This window comes from Anabrus simplex, chromosome 8 (assembly GCF_040414725.1).
Source record: "Anabrus simplex isolate iqAnaSimp1 chromosome 8, ASM4041472v1, whole genome shotgun sequence".
Taxonomy (NCBI): domain Eukaryota; kingdom Metazoa; phylum Arthropoda; class Insecta; order Orthoptera; family Tettigoniidae; genus Anabrus; species Anabrus simplex.
The window spans coordinates 208,366,536-208,385,233 of NC_090272.1; the positions used below are offsets into that span (position 1 = coordinate 208,366,536).

General features: G+C 40.2%; 1 protein-coding gene across 1 annotated transcript in view; it reads right to left on the reverse strand.

The window, feature by feature from the left end:
* Positions 1-18,698, reverse strand: part of CAP (Cbl-associated protein) — an 822,384-nt gene that overhangs the window by 255,077 nt on the left and 548,609 nt on the right. Inside the window, exons 7-9 of the mRNA XM_068228905.1 lie at positions 13,149-13,372; positions 3,447-3,696; positions 1,005-1,091 (exon numbers count right to left, since the gene is read on the reverse strand). Coding sequence (XP_068085006.1) covers positions 1,005-1,091; positions 3,447-3,696; positions 13,149-13,372 — 561 coding nt within the window. The remainder of the gene's footprint in view (positions 1-1,004; positions 1,092-3,446; positions 3,697-13,148; positions 13,373-18,698) is intronic.

Genomic DNA, 18,698 nt, shown 5'->3' on the forward strand with positions numbered 1-18,698 from the left:
ACGTCATTTTCAAGGGAAATTCATGTTTTGTTTATTCAAAATATTGGTCATCGGCTTCTGCAGACTTCGCCCATCTTTCAGGTAAGTTATGCATACCATGCCAGAAAAACTGCTTCTCTTTTGCGACAAACCATTCGTCGAGCCATTTTCCAACTTCCTCGAAATTGCTGAAGTGCTGCTGTATGAGAGCGTGCCCCATTGATGCGAAGAGGTGATAGTCAGATGGCGCCAGGTCGGAGCAGTACAGCGTGTGCGGAAGGATGTCCTATCCAAGCGATTTCAAGGTGTCTTTCACTGGTTTTGCTATGTGAGACGGCGCATTGTCGTGTAACAAAATCACTTTGCCATGTCTTTTGGCCCATTCCGGTCGTCTTTCGATCAATGCGTGATTTAATTTAATCATTTGTTAGCGATAGCGTTGTGCATTAAAGGTTTCGCCTGCAATTGCTCGTCTTCGCACTTCTGTGGTCTACTAGTGCGCGCTCTGTGTTTCACATTGAAATCACTACGTTTAAATTGTCGAAACCATATCTCACATGTTCTAATCAATGGAGCGTGTTCACCAAACGTTTCTACCAGCAAACGATGACTGCACAGCCTTTTTCTTTTGATTAAATAAGAAAAGCAATGCGTGCCGCAAATGTTGTTTTTCAGGCACAAACGTCGACATGATCACTGGACTATACAACACAGGCGCTAGTGTTTGGCGAACTCAACTTGTGTGTGTTGGTAGATTAATGTCAGACGAACAAACTGACGTATGTGTAAAATTCATACGCTGCATTCTGTTCGCTGGCGCCATCTCTTAGTGAAACCGGAAAAGACATACGCTTCACCTGGTAAGAGGAACAATATTGGTCTCACCGGCAGACCTACTGTCACTGCCCTCCTCTGATGGTTGTTAGTGGGTGAAAGAGCTTAGTTTATTATGATAAATCAATAACAAAGCAAACATTCCAGTGTACTGTCATGGGCTAAAATGAAGCCTAGGGAGAAGTACTTACAAATCTCATTTTCCCCAACTCGAGATCTGTCATCCTTGGAGCTCATCTTATGGTCCAGGTAGAGCGCGCCTCGCGGCAACTGGCCCTCTGAAACGAATCCAGCATAAACTGTACCTCTGCGCCAAATTTCATAACTCAGAAATCCTTAAACTGACTAATATTAATAATAATGACTTCTTTTTGAAGCTTTTCAACCACATCTACAACACTGGAAACACCCTTCCATCATCATCATCATCATCATCATCACCACCACCACCATCTGGGATTGTGCCACCCAAGATTAGAAGAAAAGTTGTTAATGAAAATGTTATTGTTTTAACGTCCCATTAACTACTTTTTTTGACGGTTTTCGGAGACGTAGAGATGCCGGAATTTTGTCCCGCAGGAGTTCTTTTAGATGCCGGTAAATCTACCGACATGAGGCTGCTGTATTTGAACATTTTCAAATATCATCGGACTGAGCCAGGATTGAACCTGCCAACCTGGGATCAGAAGGCCACCACTTCAACCGTCTGCGCCACTCAGCCAGGCAGAAAAGTTGTTGCAGAGGCAGAAAGGAAGAAGGAGAAGATGGAACCCCTGGGCACGCACTGTATGGCCATCAAACAGCCAGAACTAGAATTTCATTCTGTCACACCTTCCCAGCAAGAACAACACCTATAGAAGGAAGTAAGAAGCTAAACCAAACCCCATGGCGCAACAGCCCAGAAGGGCCTTGCCGCTGCTCAGCCAGAAGGCCTGCAGATAATGAGGTCACTTGAGAATTGGATATTTTGTCAACATGGGTGTAGGAATAAGAATTCATCAGTTGTAGATAATGAGGTGTCGTGTGGTCGGCACGACGAATCTCCTCGGTAGTTATTCGATGCTTTCTAGACCGGGTCCGCTATCCCACTGTCAGATAGCTCCTCAATTGTAATCACAGGCTGAGTGGACCTTGAACTGGCCCTCAGATCAAGGTAAAAATCCCTTACCTAGCTGGGAATCAAACTCAAGGTCTCTGAGAATAAGTCAGGCATGCTTCCCACAGGGCTGGCTAGTAAGAAAGATAGATGGCTGCAAAAATGGAGAACCTAGAACCAGTTTCCCATAGTTTCACTGAAGGAAACCACCAGAATACAATTTTCTTTTGCCTGTGTGGAAGACTTTGAACCAGCTCTACACAGGGATTTCAAAATGCAAAACTAATTTAGAACAATGGGGGATGCTTCCGTAAGGAGAAAACACCTGTGTTCCTGTCTAATAGTGCAGAGCTCCCAACATTTGCTGAATTGTGTAAATCTAAGTCAATCTGCTCGAAGGAAATGAAAGGTAGTCAACATAGCAAAATTTTGGATGGACATTGTGTAATATGGGCATTAAAAGAAAACTAAGCAAATACTTCACCATAAAGTTCCAAAACCCTAGGGGGGAGGGAATTGTATACAGGGTGTCCCGGAAAAAAAAACACCGACAACGCTCAGTATGTTGTGCGGGAAGGCAAACAGATCCCCTTTCAAGAAGGAACCCATATCCAGAAACGCACGGCTTGGACGCTGTAGCGCATCGAAGTGTGACATGGGTGTGCGTTGCGCATGTCGTCAATAAACCCAACATGAGTAGCACATCGGGCTCATTACAAACGGGGTTCGAACTGTGTACCTCATACGTTATGGCAGAGCCTACATCGGCGGTACTGAGCCTCACGCACATGACCCAATACGTGCGGTCGTCTTTGAAAACTTTCAATCGCTCCGTGGGCTCGCGCAATAAGGTCCTCCGCTGACGTTACAAGAATGTCATACACCATACTCTTCATACTACCTACGTGGATTCTCTTAGTCGTCTCTCGATGGCCGCGAACGTGGAATGATATCGGGTATGTCTGTTTAGAAAACGTTCCGCATACAATCTTGCAGCAGCTCTACCATTGCAATCCGCCTTGCCGTATGCAAGCACCATGCCGGTCATTTCCGCAGCTGTGAACTGGTACATGTCGCGCTGCTGTTAACAACGTTACTGCATTGCAGACTGCAGTACACAAGTAACGCAGTAGGATGCGCATCAAGGACTGTGTGGAGGAAAGTAGCGCATACCCAGGAATGTTATTAGGCTGAAGTCGTCCATCCGCAGTACACAGATGGCTAAAGAATTGCATACCTTCCGTATTAAGACACCAAATCGGAAGAAACTGTCACTCACAACCGTTCTCAGACCTCGACGCTCTCCAGCGCCCAATCCGTACATTTTCGTCCAGGGGTTCCTTCTTGAAAACCGACCAGTCCGCCTTCCCACACAACTTACTAAGTCTTGTCGGTGTTTTTAAGGGACACCCTCTATTATCCCGTGATATTGCTGCACAGATTTACAGCCAATTAAGCAAGTATTTGTTATTAGCAGTACAAAGTGGTCAGTTTCTTTAGTGATCAGGGGGTTAATTTTACATGGTTTGTACAATACCTCTGGCCTTCTGCAGCAGCGTTATGGTGGGGTTCTGCGCACGAGGGAGCTTGGTGGTACTGCTCGGTCCACCTCCAGCGAGCACAGACAACCCACTGGCCGGCGCACTCTGGCTCTGAACCAGACGGGTCGTGGATGTAGTCGTGGACGTAGTTATGTGTTCCTCATGCTGCCATGGAGGCAGAATAGAGGAGAATTCTGTGGTAGATGTTGCAGGCGGCGTCGATGGTGTACTGGATACCCTCGTGTCCTAGAACAAGTTCAATGTTTTCCTATACATGTGCACAAGAATAAGAAAATAACCTTCTGAACGGGAACAGTTAGTGACAGTAAACAGTTTAGCTGCTGGCCAAATGCCAGTGACAGCAGATTGAAATTTTCACTTGCAGATTTTAATGGTGTCAAAAGGTGTATCTGACTTCACACTGTGGCCACAACCCAAAATCAGAAAGGCAATTTCACCCACCTCCAAAGTAAGTGGAATAAGCTGAAGAGACATATACACACCCTATGATCCTATGAAGTTGAATTTAAGTGATATGGTAACTACGAGGGTTGGAACTTAAATAGTGGCAACACTGCTGTGGAGACGCTATGCAATGGAATCTAATATTGTTGCTGATAGCACACGTTGGTTACCTACCTACCTTAGCTCAGAGCAGATGGATTCGCCCTTCCCACATCACCTGCGTGCGCAGAAGCGAGAGAAACACAGTCACTTGTGAGCTACCGGTCTAACGTAACGTTGTCACTATGTTTTACAAACAGGAACAACGGAGTTGTATCAAGATTGAATGTGCCAGACGTCGCAAGACAGTGTCAGCAAGGTCTTCAAGAGGCTTGCGGTTGAATCTGCATTGCCTTACAGGACAGTGGCACGTTGGGTAAAAGCCTCAGCGATTATCGGCAAATTGTGGCGGTCATTCATCGGGCAGGTCGTCCTACGAGTGAAGAAGAAGTGCATGCTCTTGCCGCGTTACTGGACAGTGATGTTGTGATGTGATGTTGTGATGTTGTGAGATGGACAGCAGGCAATGGTATGTTGATAAACGGGGCTAAAAGTCAGGTTGTGAGTTTCACAAATAGGAAAAGTCCTCTCAGTTTTAATTACTGCGTTGATGGGGTGAAAGTTCCTTTTGGGGATCATTGTAAGTATCTAGGTGTTAATATAAGGAAAGATCTTCACTGGGGTAATCACATAAATGGGATTGTAAATAAAGGGTACCGATCTCTACACATGGTTATGAGGGTGTTTAGGGGTTGTAGTAAGGATGTAAAGGAGAGTGCATATAAGTCTCTGGTAAGACCCCAACTAGAGTATGGTTCCAGTGTATGGGACCCTCACCAGGATTACCTGATTCAAGAACTGGAAAAAATCCAAAGAAAAGCAGCTCGATTTGTTCTGGGTGATTTCCGACAAAAGAGTAGCGTTACAAAAATGTTGCAATGTTTGGGTTGGGAAGAATTGAGAGAAAGAAGAAGAGCTGCTCGACTAAGTGGTATGTTCCGAGCTGTCAGCGGAGAGATGGCGTGGAATGACATTAGTAGACGAATAGGTTTGAATGGCGTTTATAAAAGTAGGAAAGATTACAATATGAAGATAAAGTTGGAATTCAAGAGGACAAACTGGGGCAAATATTCATTTATAGGAAGGGGAGTTAGGGATTGGAATAACTTACCAAGGGAGATGTTCAATAAATTTCCAATTTCTTTGAAATCATTTCGGAAAAGGCTAGGAAAGCAACAGATAGGGAATCTGCCACCTGGGCGACTGCCCTAAATGCAGATCAGTATTGACATTGAAACCAGACGATTCGTGAGCATTCGCTTCAGAACTGTTGTAGAGATTCGACAGGCAGTAGACCGCTCCATTCGCACCATCAACAGAACAGGCTCTGCTAAAGGTATACTACGACTTCCACATCGCTGGCAACGGGTTATACACCGCGCTGGTGACTACATTAAAGGACAGTAAAGGTTGCTAACATGTAACTCTTTTGTATCTGTTGTAAATAAATAGTTGCCACTATTTAAGTTCCAACCTTCTTATTTAACTAGACATCAAAGGGAATTCAAGGTGAAGCCTGGTTATGTTCTCATTACTGGTAATAGCTGTGCACAGATTTCTGCCTGACAGTTTTTTATTATTATGATTTATAATAATAATACATCCCTAGGAGTATATGTTTCAAAGATAAAGAAGGGAAGCTCATCCATAACAACAAAAAGAACTGTGAGCACCTGGCCGCCTATTCCTAACTGTGATCCTCCCGAGGACGGGTTAATATTTGAATAACGTAAAAATGAATTAAAGAATTCTCTGTCGCCAGATAAGAGAGAAATTAAGAAGATAATAAGAGAGATCAAGAACAATAAAGCTTCAGGAAAGGATTTCAAAACCGCAGAACTATTTAAGAGCGCCGGTGAAAATTAATTTGAAAAACTAGAGGCACTTTTCGTCAATATTTATGACACAGAAGAATGCACTCACATTCAGCTATTGCGTAAGAAATGAAATGTCGTATGGCTTTTAGTGCCGGGATATCCCAGGAGGGGTTTGGCCCGCCAGGTGCAGGTCTTTCTATTTGACACCCGTAGGCGACCTGCGCGTCGTGATAAGGATGAAATGATGATGAAGACAACACATACACCCAGCCCCAGTGCCTTTGGAATTAACCAATTAAGATTAAAATCCCCGACCCGGCCGGGAATCGAAACCGGGACCCTCTGAACCGAAGGCCAGTACGCTGACCGTTCAGCCAACGAATCGGACTATTGCATACGAAACGGGACAGAACTAATGCCAACAACTACAGAGGCATTTGCCTTCCTCCCAGTGCATATAAATCCTTTTGAAAGCACTGCTGCGTAGAATTGAAACTCATCTAGGCGTACAGTGGGGTGAATATCAGGCAGGTTTAGGAAAGCATGTTCCTGCGTAGAACAAATCTATCCTTATTTCTCTAATTAAGGTAACAGCAGTGAGAAGCCAGAAGAGAACAATCATGAACTCTGTAGACTTAATAATAAAGGTTTACGATACAGTAGATCGTAAAGTACTGCTTAACACCCTTCGTGAGTTTTGTTTAGACGATAAATCTCTTACATTAATCGAGGAGACATTGACAGACATCTCATTTGAAGTTGGATTCTTGGGTGAAAGAACCATTTGAGATAAAAGCAGGTCTGAGACAAGGGGACTGCCTTCCACCACTACTGTTTAATTGCATCCTGAAAAAAGTCATCAGAGATTGGAGATCGGGAATGACCGAAAGGGAACAACAGAACAGGATAAATATAGGATGTGGAAAAGGTGTGATCATATTGGACTTCCTCGCTTTCGCGGATGATGTAGTACTCCTAAACTGACAATCTGCCGGGCGGAGTGGCTCAGACGGTTGAGGCGCTGGCTTTCTGATCCCAACGTGGCAGGTTCGATCCTGGCTCAGTCCGGTGGTATTTGAAGGTGCTCAAATACGTCACTCTCGTGTCGGTAGATGTACCTATTGGCACGTAAAAGAAGAACTCTAGCGGGACTAGATTCTGGCACCTCGGCGTCTCCGAAAACCGAAAAAGTAGTTAGTGGGACGTAAAGCAAATGACATTATTATTAACTGAGAATCTACACTCAGCCACAAAAGAAGTAGAGGAATAATAAAACGTGGCTGCCATTATTATTATTATTATTAATATTATTATTATTAGCCTATTATTTTGATCTGGTTTAATTTATTCACTTATCTATAACATCTACAAATGTTCAGTAAGATATTATACATAGGCCTAACATTTGCAACTATTTACACGTACAAAGAACTCATGTGCTTATCTGCCTGTAAACTTCTTACGATTCATTAAAATATTGCAATCCTTCCTATCTACAACCTGATTACGATTTCTACTTTTACATTAGCATCTGTACCATTACGTTACATTAGCGGCCGTAAATGTCATGGAAACAGTGGACAAATATGGCGCACAATAGCTTCAGGCAATGTGCAAATACACAGAGTAGAGATCTAGTAAATCGATATCGTCCGGCCGCAAGGAAAAGGAATCTCGAGATTAAATAATGATGGACTAAAAAATTTGAATGAAACCGATTCTTGACTACCTTGAGAAGAAAAAGTTACGAGTTGAAGAGGAGCAGCACGACTTACGGAAGGATATAAAAGGGTCAACGCAACGTTAAATACTAAAGTATTAATATACAAACAGCAGTGAAGATTACATCTGCAAAAATATCGGCAGAAAAGGAGTAGATTTGAAGGAAAATATTTGTTACTGTAACACCTAAACTCAGAAGCGAAAGGAAACTACAGCCGAGTCATACATTGCCGAAATTAGTATTATAGCGGCAAATCCTTGCTAAGGAAGGCATAATTTATTGTTTCCAGGAGGGAGACAATATCTGTTTAAGCGAAAGAAATAGCAAAAAGTAGGCCGAATTAGAGAAATCTCTAAATTTAAAAAAGAATATTTTCGACCAATACGAGATTCTGAAGACAAATATTACGTATTGAGTAGCCTACTATTCACCAGTATAATATGAATTCTACTATGTATTTGTTCTTTTATGATTTCATGAGAACTGGTGACAAGATGGAGTCAGCTTAAACAGATGGAAATGTTCGCTCAAGATGGAATAGCTCAAGCCAAGATCCCCAGCCGGAGCCGCAGATGACGTAATCTTTGGACTGCAGGGGCTGCCTACTCCAAGATGCCCTAGACCAGGAGAGATCCAGCAGCAAAATCCCGTTACGAGATAAGTATTATGAGTTGCATAGTAATGAATTTGAAATCAATTGATGAAAAATATTTATATGTGTGCAGGAGTGCTAGAAGTAAGAGATTTAGTGCCAATGAAAGGATATTAGAATATAAATGCCAATTATTAGCCGATGAAATGTGCCAATTTCTGCAATATAACTATGGTGCTAATGTAATAATTTTAAGGTTAATGGAAACTAGATCTGATTGAGCATTTGTGCATGTTTAGTGCCAATCCATACGTGTAGACCGTGAAACGTTTAACCAGTTGTGGTTGTAGAAAATGCAGGCGAGATACGAGACGTAACCTAAAACTTCAGGTCAATATGTGTTGCAATCATGGCCAGTACGATAATTGTATTGTAAGGAAATGTTTGATATATTAACGAAGTTGCAGTGTATGAGAAAGTAATCAGGCTATTAAGTATTGCTACCGTAACACAGAGGTTATTTAAGAGGAATTGAATGAAAATATTTTTAAATATGGAGGTGTATATATATATGAAGGAAATGGAATGTTAATGTGGCAAGTTGTAATTAGAGTGAGGAGATATGTTTCTGTTCGTTGCTTGAGAATGGGATAGATGATTGAATTGCGAATTCCTGTGTTACATATTATATTTTTATTTGTATTAGCACTGCAAGTGAAGGATTTAGGCCATGTTAAGTTGAATGTATGTCTCGAGCCAAGCATAATGTGTCTCGTAGTAACTTTCAGCGGAAGATATTGATAGGTTACGTGTTTGTTATACATTACGTAATATAAATATTCAAGAATAGAATGGAGTCTCGCATATTTATATATTTGAAGGTCAGCGCGTCAACGCTAATATGAAGTACGGTTTTCTTTGACAAAAATCTTGGCACAGCGAAGAGATATTTGAGAATATGTAAATATATTGGCACATGATTAGGAATGCATGGCACGATTTTCGCAGGTTAGACTGACGTACTATCATATCTATGGCACTCTGTAGTAAGATTATTTGGTTTATTTTGTACATACGGTGATGTACTGTTTTAATTTATTCATTTTGGGTTATGATAGGAATATTAATAACTGCATGGGTGTTTTGAACCCAGATTTAAACATGGTAATGCTTATCTCGTAACGTGATGAGTCACAAGTGAAAATCCAAACAAGAATCCAAACATGTATCCAAGTAAATTTGGTCAAACAGACCGAAATGAAAGATGAAACCTAAATGATGCCCCAAAGAAAATCCCAAACAATATTAAAAGGAAGATATTCTACTCCTCCTTGGATTAATAAAGTTTTGATCCCTATTCTTCCCCTTGTATCAATTTAAACATGGAAGATATGGTATATTTTTGAAACTTAACGAAAATGTAAGCAAATATGATGATAATTTATAGATTTTTCAAATATGTTTATCTCGGAAGTCAAGCACTTGAGAATGATATTTGTAATTTCACACGATTTTCCTTTCTTTATTGCCGATGAATGCATATTATTCAATTTTATAATACATTAGCATGCTAATAAACTAGATATAGTTTTGATTTTGCGTTTCTATTCCTTAAGTAACTTGTAGTACATAGTAGTATGATAATATACGGATCTATTGAATTAATTTATGCTAAATACTAGGTAATGATCAGATAATTTCCTTGACGTATAGATACGGAATGACTGGTTGAACGGACAGATACTCTTCAACGGAATCTACGATTTGTCTAAAGCGTATGGGAATATAATGAAGCGAATTTACCCTGAGAAACGAATATGCACCATGTTGTGGTAGCTCGTGTTCATAAATTATATCTCAGTTCAGAGTCTAGGTATGATTTACGACCCAATGCTTTGAATTTTGTAGCCGGAGCAATATTTAAACAGGTGTATATTCAGTTAATGCTCCAACGCGGCGTAATAGAGGAAGTCACCGCGGGAACGTTAATAGACGAAAGGTGCACATCATATTTTACATATTGCCATTTATTCCTGTGTTGTGCGTTTTTATCACTTTGAATTAAATTAGTTCCTGAAAAATATCATTAATATAGAGACATTTATTTACAATTTTCCATTAATTTTATTCCATTCATTCCATTTTTTACTACAATTACACATGTTTTAAAAACTGATATATTGTTCTTAAGTTATACCAAAAATTGGGACATTTTTTCTTTTACAATCTGCTTTACGTGGTACCTACATAGATAGCTATTATGGCCACCATGGAGTAGGAAAGGGCTAGGAGTGGGAAGGAAGCGACCATGGCCTTAATTAAGGTACAGCCACCAACCAACCAGACTAGACTTTGATCCGATCATACCGAGTTCGGTAGTTACAGTCGCTTTAAGTGCGGCCAGTATCCAGTAGGTAGTGGGTTCGAACCCCACCATCGGCAGCCCTGAAGAATGGTTTTCCGTGGTTTCCCCTTTTTCACACCAAGCAAATGCTGGGGCTGTACCTTAATTAAGGTCACGACCGCTTCCTTCCCATTCCTTGCCCTTTCCCGTCCCATCGTCGCTAAAAGACCTGTCTGTGTCGGTGCGACGTAAAGCAACTTGTAAAAAAAGATCCTGTCATATCTTCCCAGCATTATTATTTGTATGTATTGTACCCTACTTCGAGGGGCGGGTGCAGTATGTATATATATACTCCTTAGCCTCGTTTCCTGACAGGGGGGTTGGGGATGAGGTGTGATAATTTACATGGAATATTTTAAGGCTGGATGTCTTACCTGCTGCCAACCTGCAGTGAACATGAGAAAAACATCTTCAGGACTGCCGACAATGGGATTCAAACCCATCATCTCCCGAATGCAAGCTCACAGCTACGACCAACTAGCTCAGTGATGACATTTTTATTTATTTTCCTTAGTATATGGTTTTTAGTGCCGGGAAAGTCAGAGAAAATGTTCTGCTCGCCTGGCACAGATCTTTCTATTTGACGCCCATGGGAGACCTTCGCGGATGGCTTGGTGTGGGATGGTAATGAGGTAGCCTACTCTGTTTAACACCAAGGGGTCTACTGAAGGTTTAACGTCCCCATCCGAAGGACGGATCACCATCAACAGCATCATATGCAGTCACTCCATGTGAGCACTGTGGAAAGATTTGGAATTCAATCCAGGCTTTTGGCACACAATCTAGTGATTATAGATTCTTTTACACCACCTCTCCTACCCTACCGCCCAACGTTCTGATGGTGAAAGTATCTTCCACCAACGGGACTCGAACCGGCTAACTACGATGTCAGACCATGTAATTTAACGCCTTAACGATTATGGCCATCAGGTGAGATTGAATGGAATTTAAATTATTTAATTACTCGCCCCAAATTAAAAATTATCCGACTGAAAAGCACGCGGTATTCCACACTTTCGCGATGCAATACTCGAGTTCATGCCTTGTAAAGAATCATTCAGTGATGGGAAAAGTACAAAATAAAAGTAACCAGGCTGGATTACAGTTAAGTGAAGTATATTTTACTCAGTCCACCTCTGTGGTGTAGTGGTTAGTGTAATTTAGCTGCCACCCCCGGAGGCCCAGATTCGATTCTCAGCTCTGCCACGAAATTTGAAAAGTAGTACGAGGATTGAAACGGGGTTCTCTCAGTCTCGGGAGGTCAAATGAGTAGAGGGGATTTCGATTCCTGACTCAGCCATCCTCGAAGTGGTTTTCCATGGTTTACACTAACTTAACGCCACGGCTGGTTCATTCCCCCTTCCTTGTCTATCCCTTCCGATCTTCCCATCCTCCACAAGGCCTCTGTTCAGCATAGCAGGTGAAGCCACATGGGAAAGATTGTTGTCCTTCACCCTATTTGTATCCCCGACCAAATGTCTCACGCTGCAGAACACTGCCCTTGAGGCAGTAGAGCTGGGAACCGCTCGCTGAGTCCGAGGGAAAAATCAACCCTAGAGGGTAAACTGATTGTTACATGTTAATCCACAACCTGTTTCCAGTCATTCGACCTGGTCAGGAATGGAATGAATGAAGCCCCCATCTAGCGGTGAGCATAGAAATTGTACCGGGTGCCGAAGCTAGTCGCACTCCTCTGGGGCAATGATTAATGACTGACAGATGTAATGAAATACTATTGGAGAGTGTTGCTGGAATGAAAGATGAAAGGAAAACCCGGAGTACCTGGAGGAATACCTGTACCGCCTCCGCTTTGTCCAGCACAAATCTCACATGGAGTGACCGGGATTTGAACCATGGAACCCAGCGATGAGAGGCCGGTGCGCTGCCGCCTGAGCCACTGAGACTGTATGGCATACTGATTAAATAATAATAATAATAATAATAATAATAATAATAATAATAATAATAATAATAATAATAATAATAATAATAATAATAATAATAATAATTTTTTTAACAAGTAATCAGTAATTTCACAGAACGCGAGACGTTAGGAAATTACTGAAATTTTTATTCCTCACACTGGGCTGGAATGATACCAAATTTTGTAAGGAACACGGCATTACTCCATTTTGTGTTTTTTGGCATACAGTAGACACGTTAAGCGGCTATCATCACAAAGTGAGGCTAAACAAACATTCCCAAGCAAAGTTTACATTCCACATTAATGTTTTCTTTATTTTCAGGGCCAACTAATTCAAAATATTTATTCAAATAGCGGAATGGGAATTCCTTAATCCCTTCGCCATCACATGTTTATTCTGGTTACATTATCGACCACGTAGTACAGGAAGCAGCGAGGACATGAACGAGTGCGGATCGCATCCTTGGATTTATACCCTTGATGCGACGTCGTGAGAGTGCTAGGTCTCTAAAATTTGCCAAACTCCGGATGCGATGTAAGTTATATCAATTAATAGAATGTAACGACTACAATTTGTATTTCTGGAAGCAAATTACGAGTAAAAAGTACAGTTTTGCAAAGTAATGATTACTGAAAAACTACTCGTTACAAGTAATTGGATTTCTCTTACTCACCTCAGGTTTGCTCACGGCAGGGGTTGGACTTCGATTTTTGCGGGCCAGTGTGGGCGACTCGAAGCTCACCGGTCGGAACTCTTTCCGCTCCGCCGTTGGACTGGCACCGGCGCTGCGGGGCGTCCAGACGACAGCCGTCGCATCGTCTTCTTTCTTCTTGTCTTCTGTCTTGGGCGGGTCGCTCGGTTCAGGCTGGCTCGATTTCTGGGACGGAGTCCACACACCTAGATAGAATGTTTTATTTATAACACCAGTATGACACGAAAATCAAAATCAGAATCTCGAGTGCGACAAATGGCAAGAAGCTACATTAAAATGTCCTTGAAAGAAATTTACAGCACATAGAAAAAATAACCTGTTGCTGGCTTACATATCTCTTACAGAAGCACTGCTTTTTTCTCAAAATTAAGTCGCGATTATCATCATTATATGATGACGCAAGTGCGATGAACAGTTATAACTTGGGAACAATATTCTCTCGCCCATGGGTAACTAATGCAGGCATCGAGCTCGAATTATTATTATTATTATTATTATTATTATTATTATTATTATTATTCGAACTGATTATTCTTATTATTGTATTACGATTATTATTATTGTATGTATAGCTGTGAAGAGTTACATCCATTTAGTATTAGTATTATTATTACATCATGTGTACATACGATATGATTGCGTTTTTTGAGGTTATGTCATGAAACGTGCACTGTATATAGACATTTATATCAGCTAATGTAAATAACTAAGAATGAATATTATAATTTATTTTTACCTGTATATATAAATTGTAATCAATAATTGTGAAACACACTGTAACTTCCAGAATGGTAAGAGGTGACGAGAACGATTGAGAATATTCCATCCATTGTGAACTGTGTATTACGCACTCTAGAACTTTCGAGAAGATATATATTTGTAAGGTAACCTTCTAGACGCCTGGCCAGGCACATATATAAGGAGACGATCTTGACGGTGAAGTTAGTTGGTTTAGTTATTGTTTGGAAGTAAGTGTATGGAAGTTATTCTCGTGTTGATATGCCGTAGTTGCAATCTCCATATTGAAGTGACATGCTTTTACGCAGTCATCTGTTTTCAACTGTGTTTCAAGGTTGTAATCTCCATGTACAGCGATATTTATCTGTCAAAATGGCGGCTTGGTGCTGTGAGTGGTTTGTTGTGACAGCGGTGATCAAGGTTATGTGTGTGTGTGTTAATTTTGTAAATATATGTATAAATAAAATTAATTGTACCAACTGACAGCATCTCGTGTGCGTCTGTGTGGCTACGTTAATGACAAAAACGCAGTTTAACTGTGTATTTCAAGGTTATACCCTTAACAGAGGTAGGCCTACGCTTTGGTGTTCTACTCTATATTCTTTTAGACAAAGTTACGTCACCTGTTCTCATGGTTTAGTCACCTCAAATGCAGATACATTTATCACTAAATCTGTTATTGACCAGAGTTCAATAAATATGCCACGAAATACATAAGTTAAAAAGTAATAAAACACATATTCCGAAAACATTGATTACATATATTAAAACATACCGGATGGGCAAAATAAAATTGGCCCGAAAAATTTATAAGATGTACGCGAACTTGATCCTTGTTAATGAACAGGGGAACTGCCCATCACAGGAAATGTTGGAAACCGTGATTTCGATGCAAAAATCAGTTGCGGTCACATGTCTGCGCATGCGCATCTCCGGCATGTTCAACACGTTGACGCAAGTGCGATGACAGGTATAACTTGAAAACAATAATCTCTCATCCATGGGCAACTAACACAAATATCGAGCTCGAATAAGTATTATTATTATTATTATTATTATTATTATTATTATTATTATTATTATTATTATTATTATTATTATTACTTGTATGTATGGCTGTGAAGTGTTACATCATGTTGGTATTTGTATTTTTATTACGATACGATCGCGTTGTGTGTGAGGTTATATCATTAGGTATTAGTGTTATGATTATTATTTACGTAGTCGAATGATCGTATTGTGTGTGAGGTTATGAAACATGTGTTATACATAGACATTGATATCAGTTCCGTTAATGTAAATACCTGTAAAATAATAATATAATTTATTCTTACATATATATAGTAATCCATAATTGTGAAACACACTGTAACTTCCAGAATGGTATAGGCGCTAGAACAATTGAGAATATTCTGTACATTATGACCTATGTAGCCTATTACGCACTCTAGAATATTCAAGAAGGTAGTTTTTTGTAACGTATCTTTCTGGAAACCTGGCGAGGATATATATAAAGGGACGATCTAGACGGTAAAAGTTAGTTGTGGTTAGTTGTGGTTTGGAGGTTATTGAAAGAGAGTATAGTAGCACGTGGCTGACATGCCGAGCTAGGTAGTCTCCATGTTGAATGGATCGGTAGTAATCTGTTTTCAACTATGTTTCAAAGTGTAACCTCTGTGGTATTCGGTGTCAGTTGTCAACTGTTTAAAGGTGGCGGCTTTGTTGATATCCTACAAGTGAAGTGTTTTTGTTTTGTGATACGGTGATTAAGATTATGTGTGTATTACTTCGTGAATATATGTAAATAAAAGTATTGTACCAACTGACAGCATCTCGTGTGCGTCTTTGTGGATACGTTAACATGAAGGATAGTCTGGACGCTTTAACGCATGCACAACAGTAAATTTGTAAGGATACAGATGCAGATCCTTTTTGATAAAGTTTCTACAGACAATCTCTTAATTCTCACTTGCACAGATAAACGGCGCCGAGATTTCGTCAGACTTCGTTCCAACCTTTCCTTCACCCGAGCAATGTTTTCTGGTGTTCGAACTCTTTTCGGATAGTTACAGTTTTCATTCACTACAGAGCCTATTTCGCGTCATTTTAACACTAAGTTTTGTATTGCAGACTTTGCTGGGGGTTTTGCCAATATACTTCCAGTCTTAAACTCTTGCGCGCAAACAGTTCCGCACAGGTTTTCCACGAATCCTGCTTCGTATAAAACTCGACACTGAACATACGCTGTTTTATTGTGAACACCATTGTGTTTTGTATTCCACTGCTCACTAAACGTGTCAGCTCCTCGCACTCACTCAGGTAACAGCGACGTTATCGGGACAGAGCATGCGGGAGATGCGGACGTACAGAGATGTAACAGCAAACGATTGGTGCATCGAAACGACGGTTTCCAGCATTTCCTGTGATGGGCAGTTTACCTGTTCATTAATTTAACAAGGGTCAATTCCGTTTCAGTCTTATAATATTTTTCGGGCCAATTTTTATTTTGCCCACCCTGTATTTATTAGACACGCTCATTGGGGCACATTCATTTAAAACTACAATACAAATTCAGTTAGTGTCTGCTCCTAATTTAAAAGTTTTACGCTAGATATCCATGCAGGAAACACAATATATTTTAAATTTTATTTAACGTGTGGTAGCAACATAATGGTTTCTTCTTGCTCTTTGTTTTACGTTGCAGCGAGACAGACAGGGACTATGAGTGGATAGGACAGAGCTGCGAATTCATTAAAGTACATTGGCTGGAATGAAAACGGGAAATCCATATTCATGGAGTTCGAACACACCGTCTTCCAAATACAAACTCACAGGTACATGACCAAACATACTTTGTCAAAATGATGTAGAGATACACACGTTGTAAAGCAGTTATTTTCATTAAATTTATATTAAATATAGGTAAAACCATATTGCGCCCTGGTGGGGCTTTGAGCGGGTACAATATATATGTATAGACATGCACATAAAATATTATATTAATCACAAAAACTATATATTAATATTAGAAATGAAATCAACTGTTCTGTGAGTTGTATCCAAAACGTCTAACATCTTGTCGGGGGGGGGGGGGGTCACTCTTTCGAGACCTGTTGGATAGTTTATATTTCTCAGTACCACAGTCGTACTCTGGTTTTTTAAACTGATTTATTTACAAACAGCAGTTAATACATAGATAATAATTTCCAATCGTTTAACAAAATGAACACAGAAAAGAAAGAAAGAAAGAAAGAAAGATACAATCAAAACCATGTTTGCAACTTCCTGTTGCCTGAAGTTCGTGAACTAAATATTATATGACGCTGTCTTTTTGCAGTGTTTTGAACTTAAATTAATATTTATACTTTTAAATTGACAAAAAAAAAAACAAATTAGTAAGTGAACAATAACTAAACAGAAAAGTCAAAACACTTCTTGTTTTTGAAGTTCTACACTAATTTCAAACAAATTAAGCACATTCAATAGATTCACTGTTCCTTTCGTCCATTCCTTTTTCACGTTCACACTGTATGCCGTCCATGTCTTGTTCTCATCCTGTATAGGCCAGTCCCAATATTTCTAGGGGGATCGAAAACTGGAGGTTTTCTCTGAACGACGCAAGTAGGCTGTAGGCGAAAGGATGGCGAGTTTTGTTTCCATTCGATTATCCAGGGCTCTATCAGATTAAAACGGTTTCTTGTCACTACTGAACATTTGTAAGCGGGGGTTGTCTGACTATTGGAATTCGGATGGTTTCAAAGATGTTGATCGTTTTGTATATATTCCCGAATGAGTGTTTGTTTTCAGCGTGGATGTCGTTGTGGAATTCGACTGAAGGCAGCCAATAATAATAATAATAATAATAATAATAATAATAATAATAATAATAATAATAATAGTAATAATAATAATAATAATAATAATAATAATGATATTTTACGTTTCACTGATTAATTTTGCTGTTTTTGGAGACAATGAGATGCCACAATTTTGTCCCGAAGGAAGTCTTTAACGTGCCGGTAAATCTACCGATATGAGGCTGAGGAGCGATCGAATCCGGCAAGTTGGACTCTGAGCCACTCGACCCTGCACATCGGATGTTCCGAGATGATCCACACTGAACAGTTGAGTTCTATATCGCCTTCTTTGTATGGGCTCTGATGAGCCATGCAGAAGAACGTTACTCTACTTCAGTGTTACCACGAGGACAAATATAACATTTATTTTTTTCTCAATCGTGTGAGTGTGTCTCTAGCTGGCACAACCTACACAGACGGAATCATTATCTCTCACACATTAACAGTGGAACTACTGTTTATATTTTCCACATGTTTGTTTGTAAGCCTACTTCATAGTATTTCTTGTTCTCTAATAGTAAGAAAAGAAACAGATACGAGGGTTTATTCCTTTTCTATAAATGTGTATTGCCAGATAGCAAATATCAAATGATCATAAATATATCGTTCGATAAAATATGTGACGTGATGTCACCTAGCAACCGTGCAGGCTGTGATGTGAAGTATCGATGGATGGCCATGATATACAGATCCATGGCCTGTACAGTTCTCAAGGTACTGTTGCTGGGTAACATAGCGTTATTACATAACACTATTTCGTTACACAAAATTTCGGATAACTCCCCCAGCTCTAAGACGTGTCAAAAGGTATATCCCGACGGGAAGCTATTTTATACTGATGAATAGAACTTATTTCTATTGCTTGATGAATGAGCTCTTGATTGTTGAAACACACTTTTCCCGGAGATCGGGAATC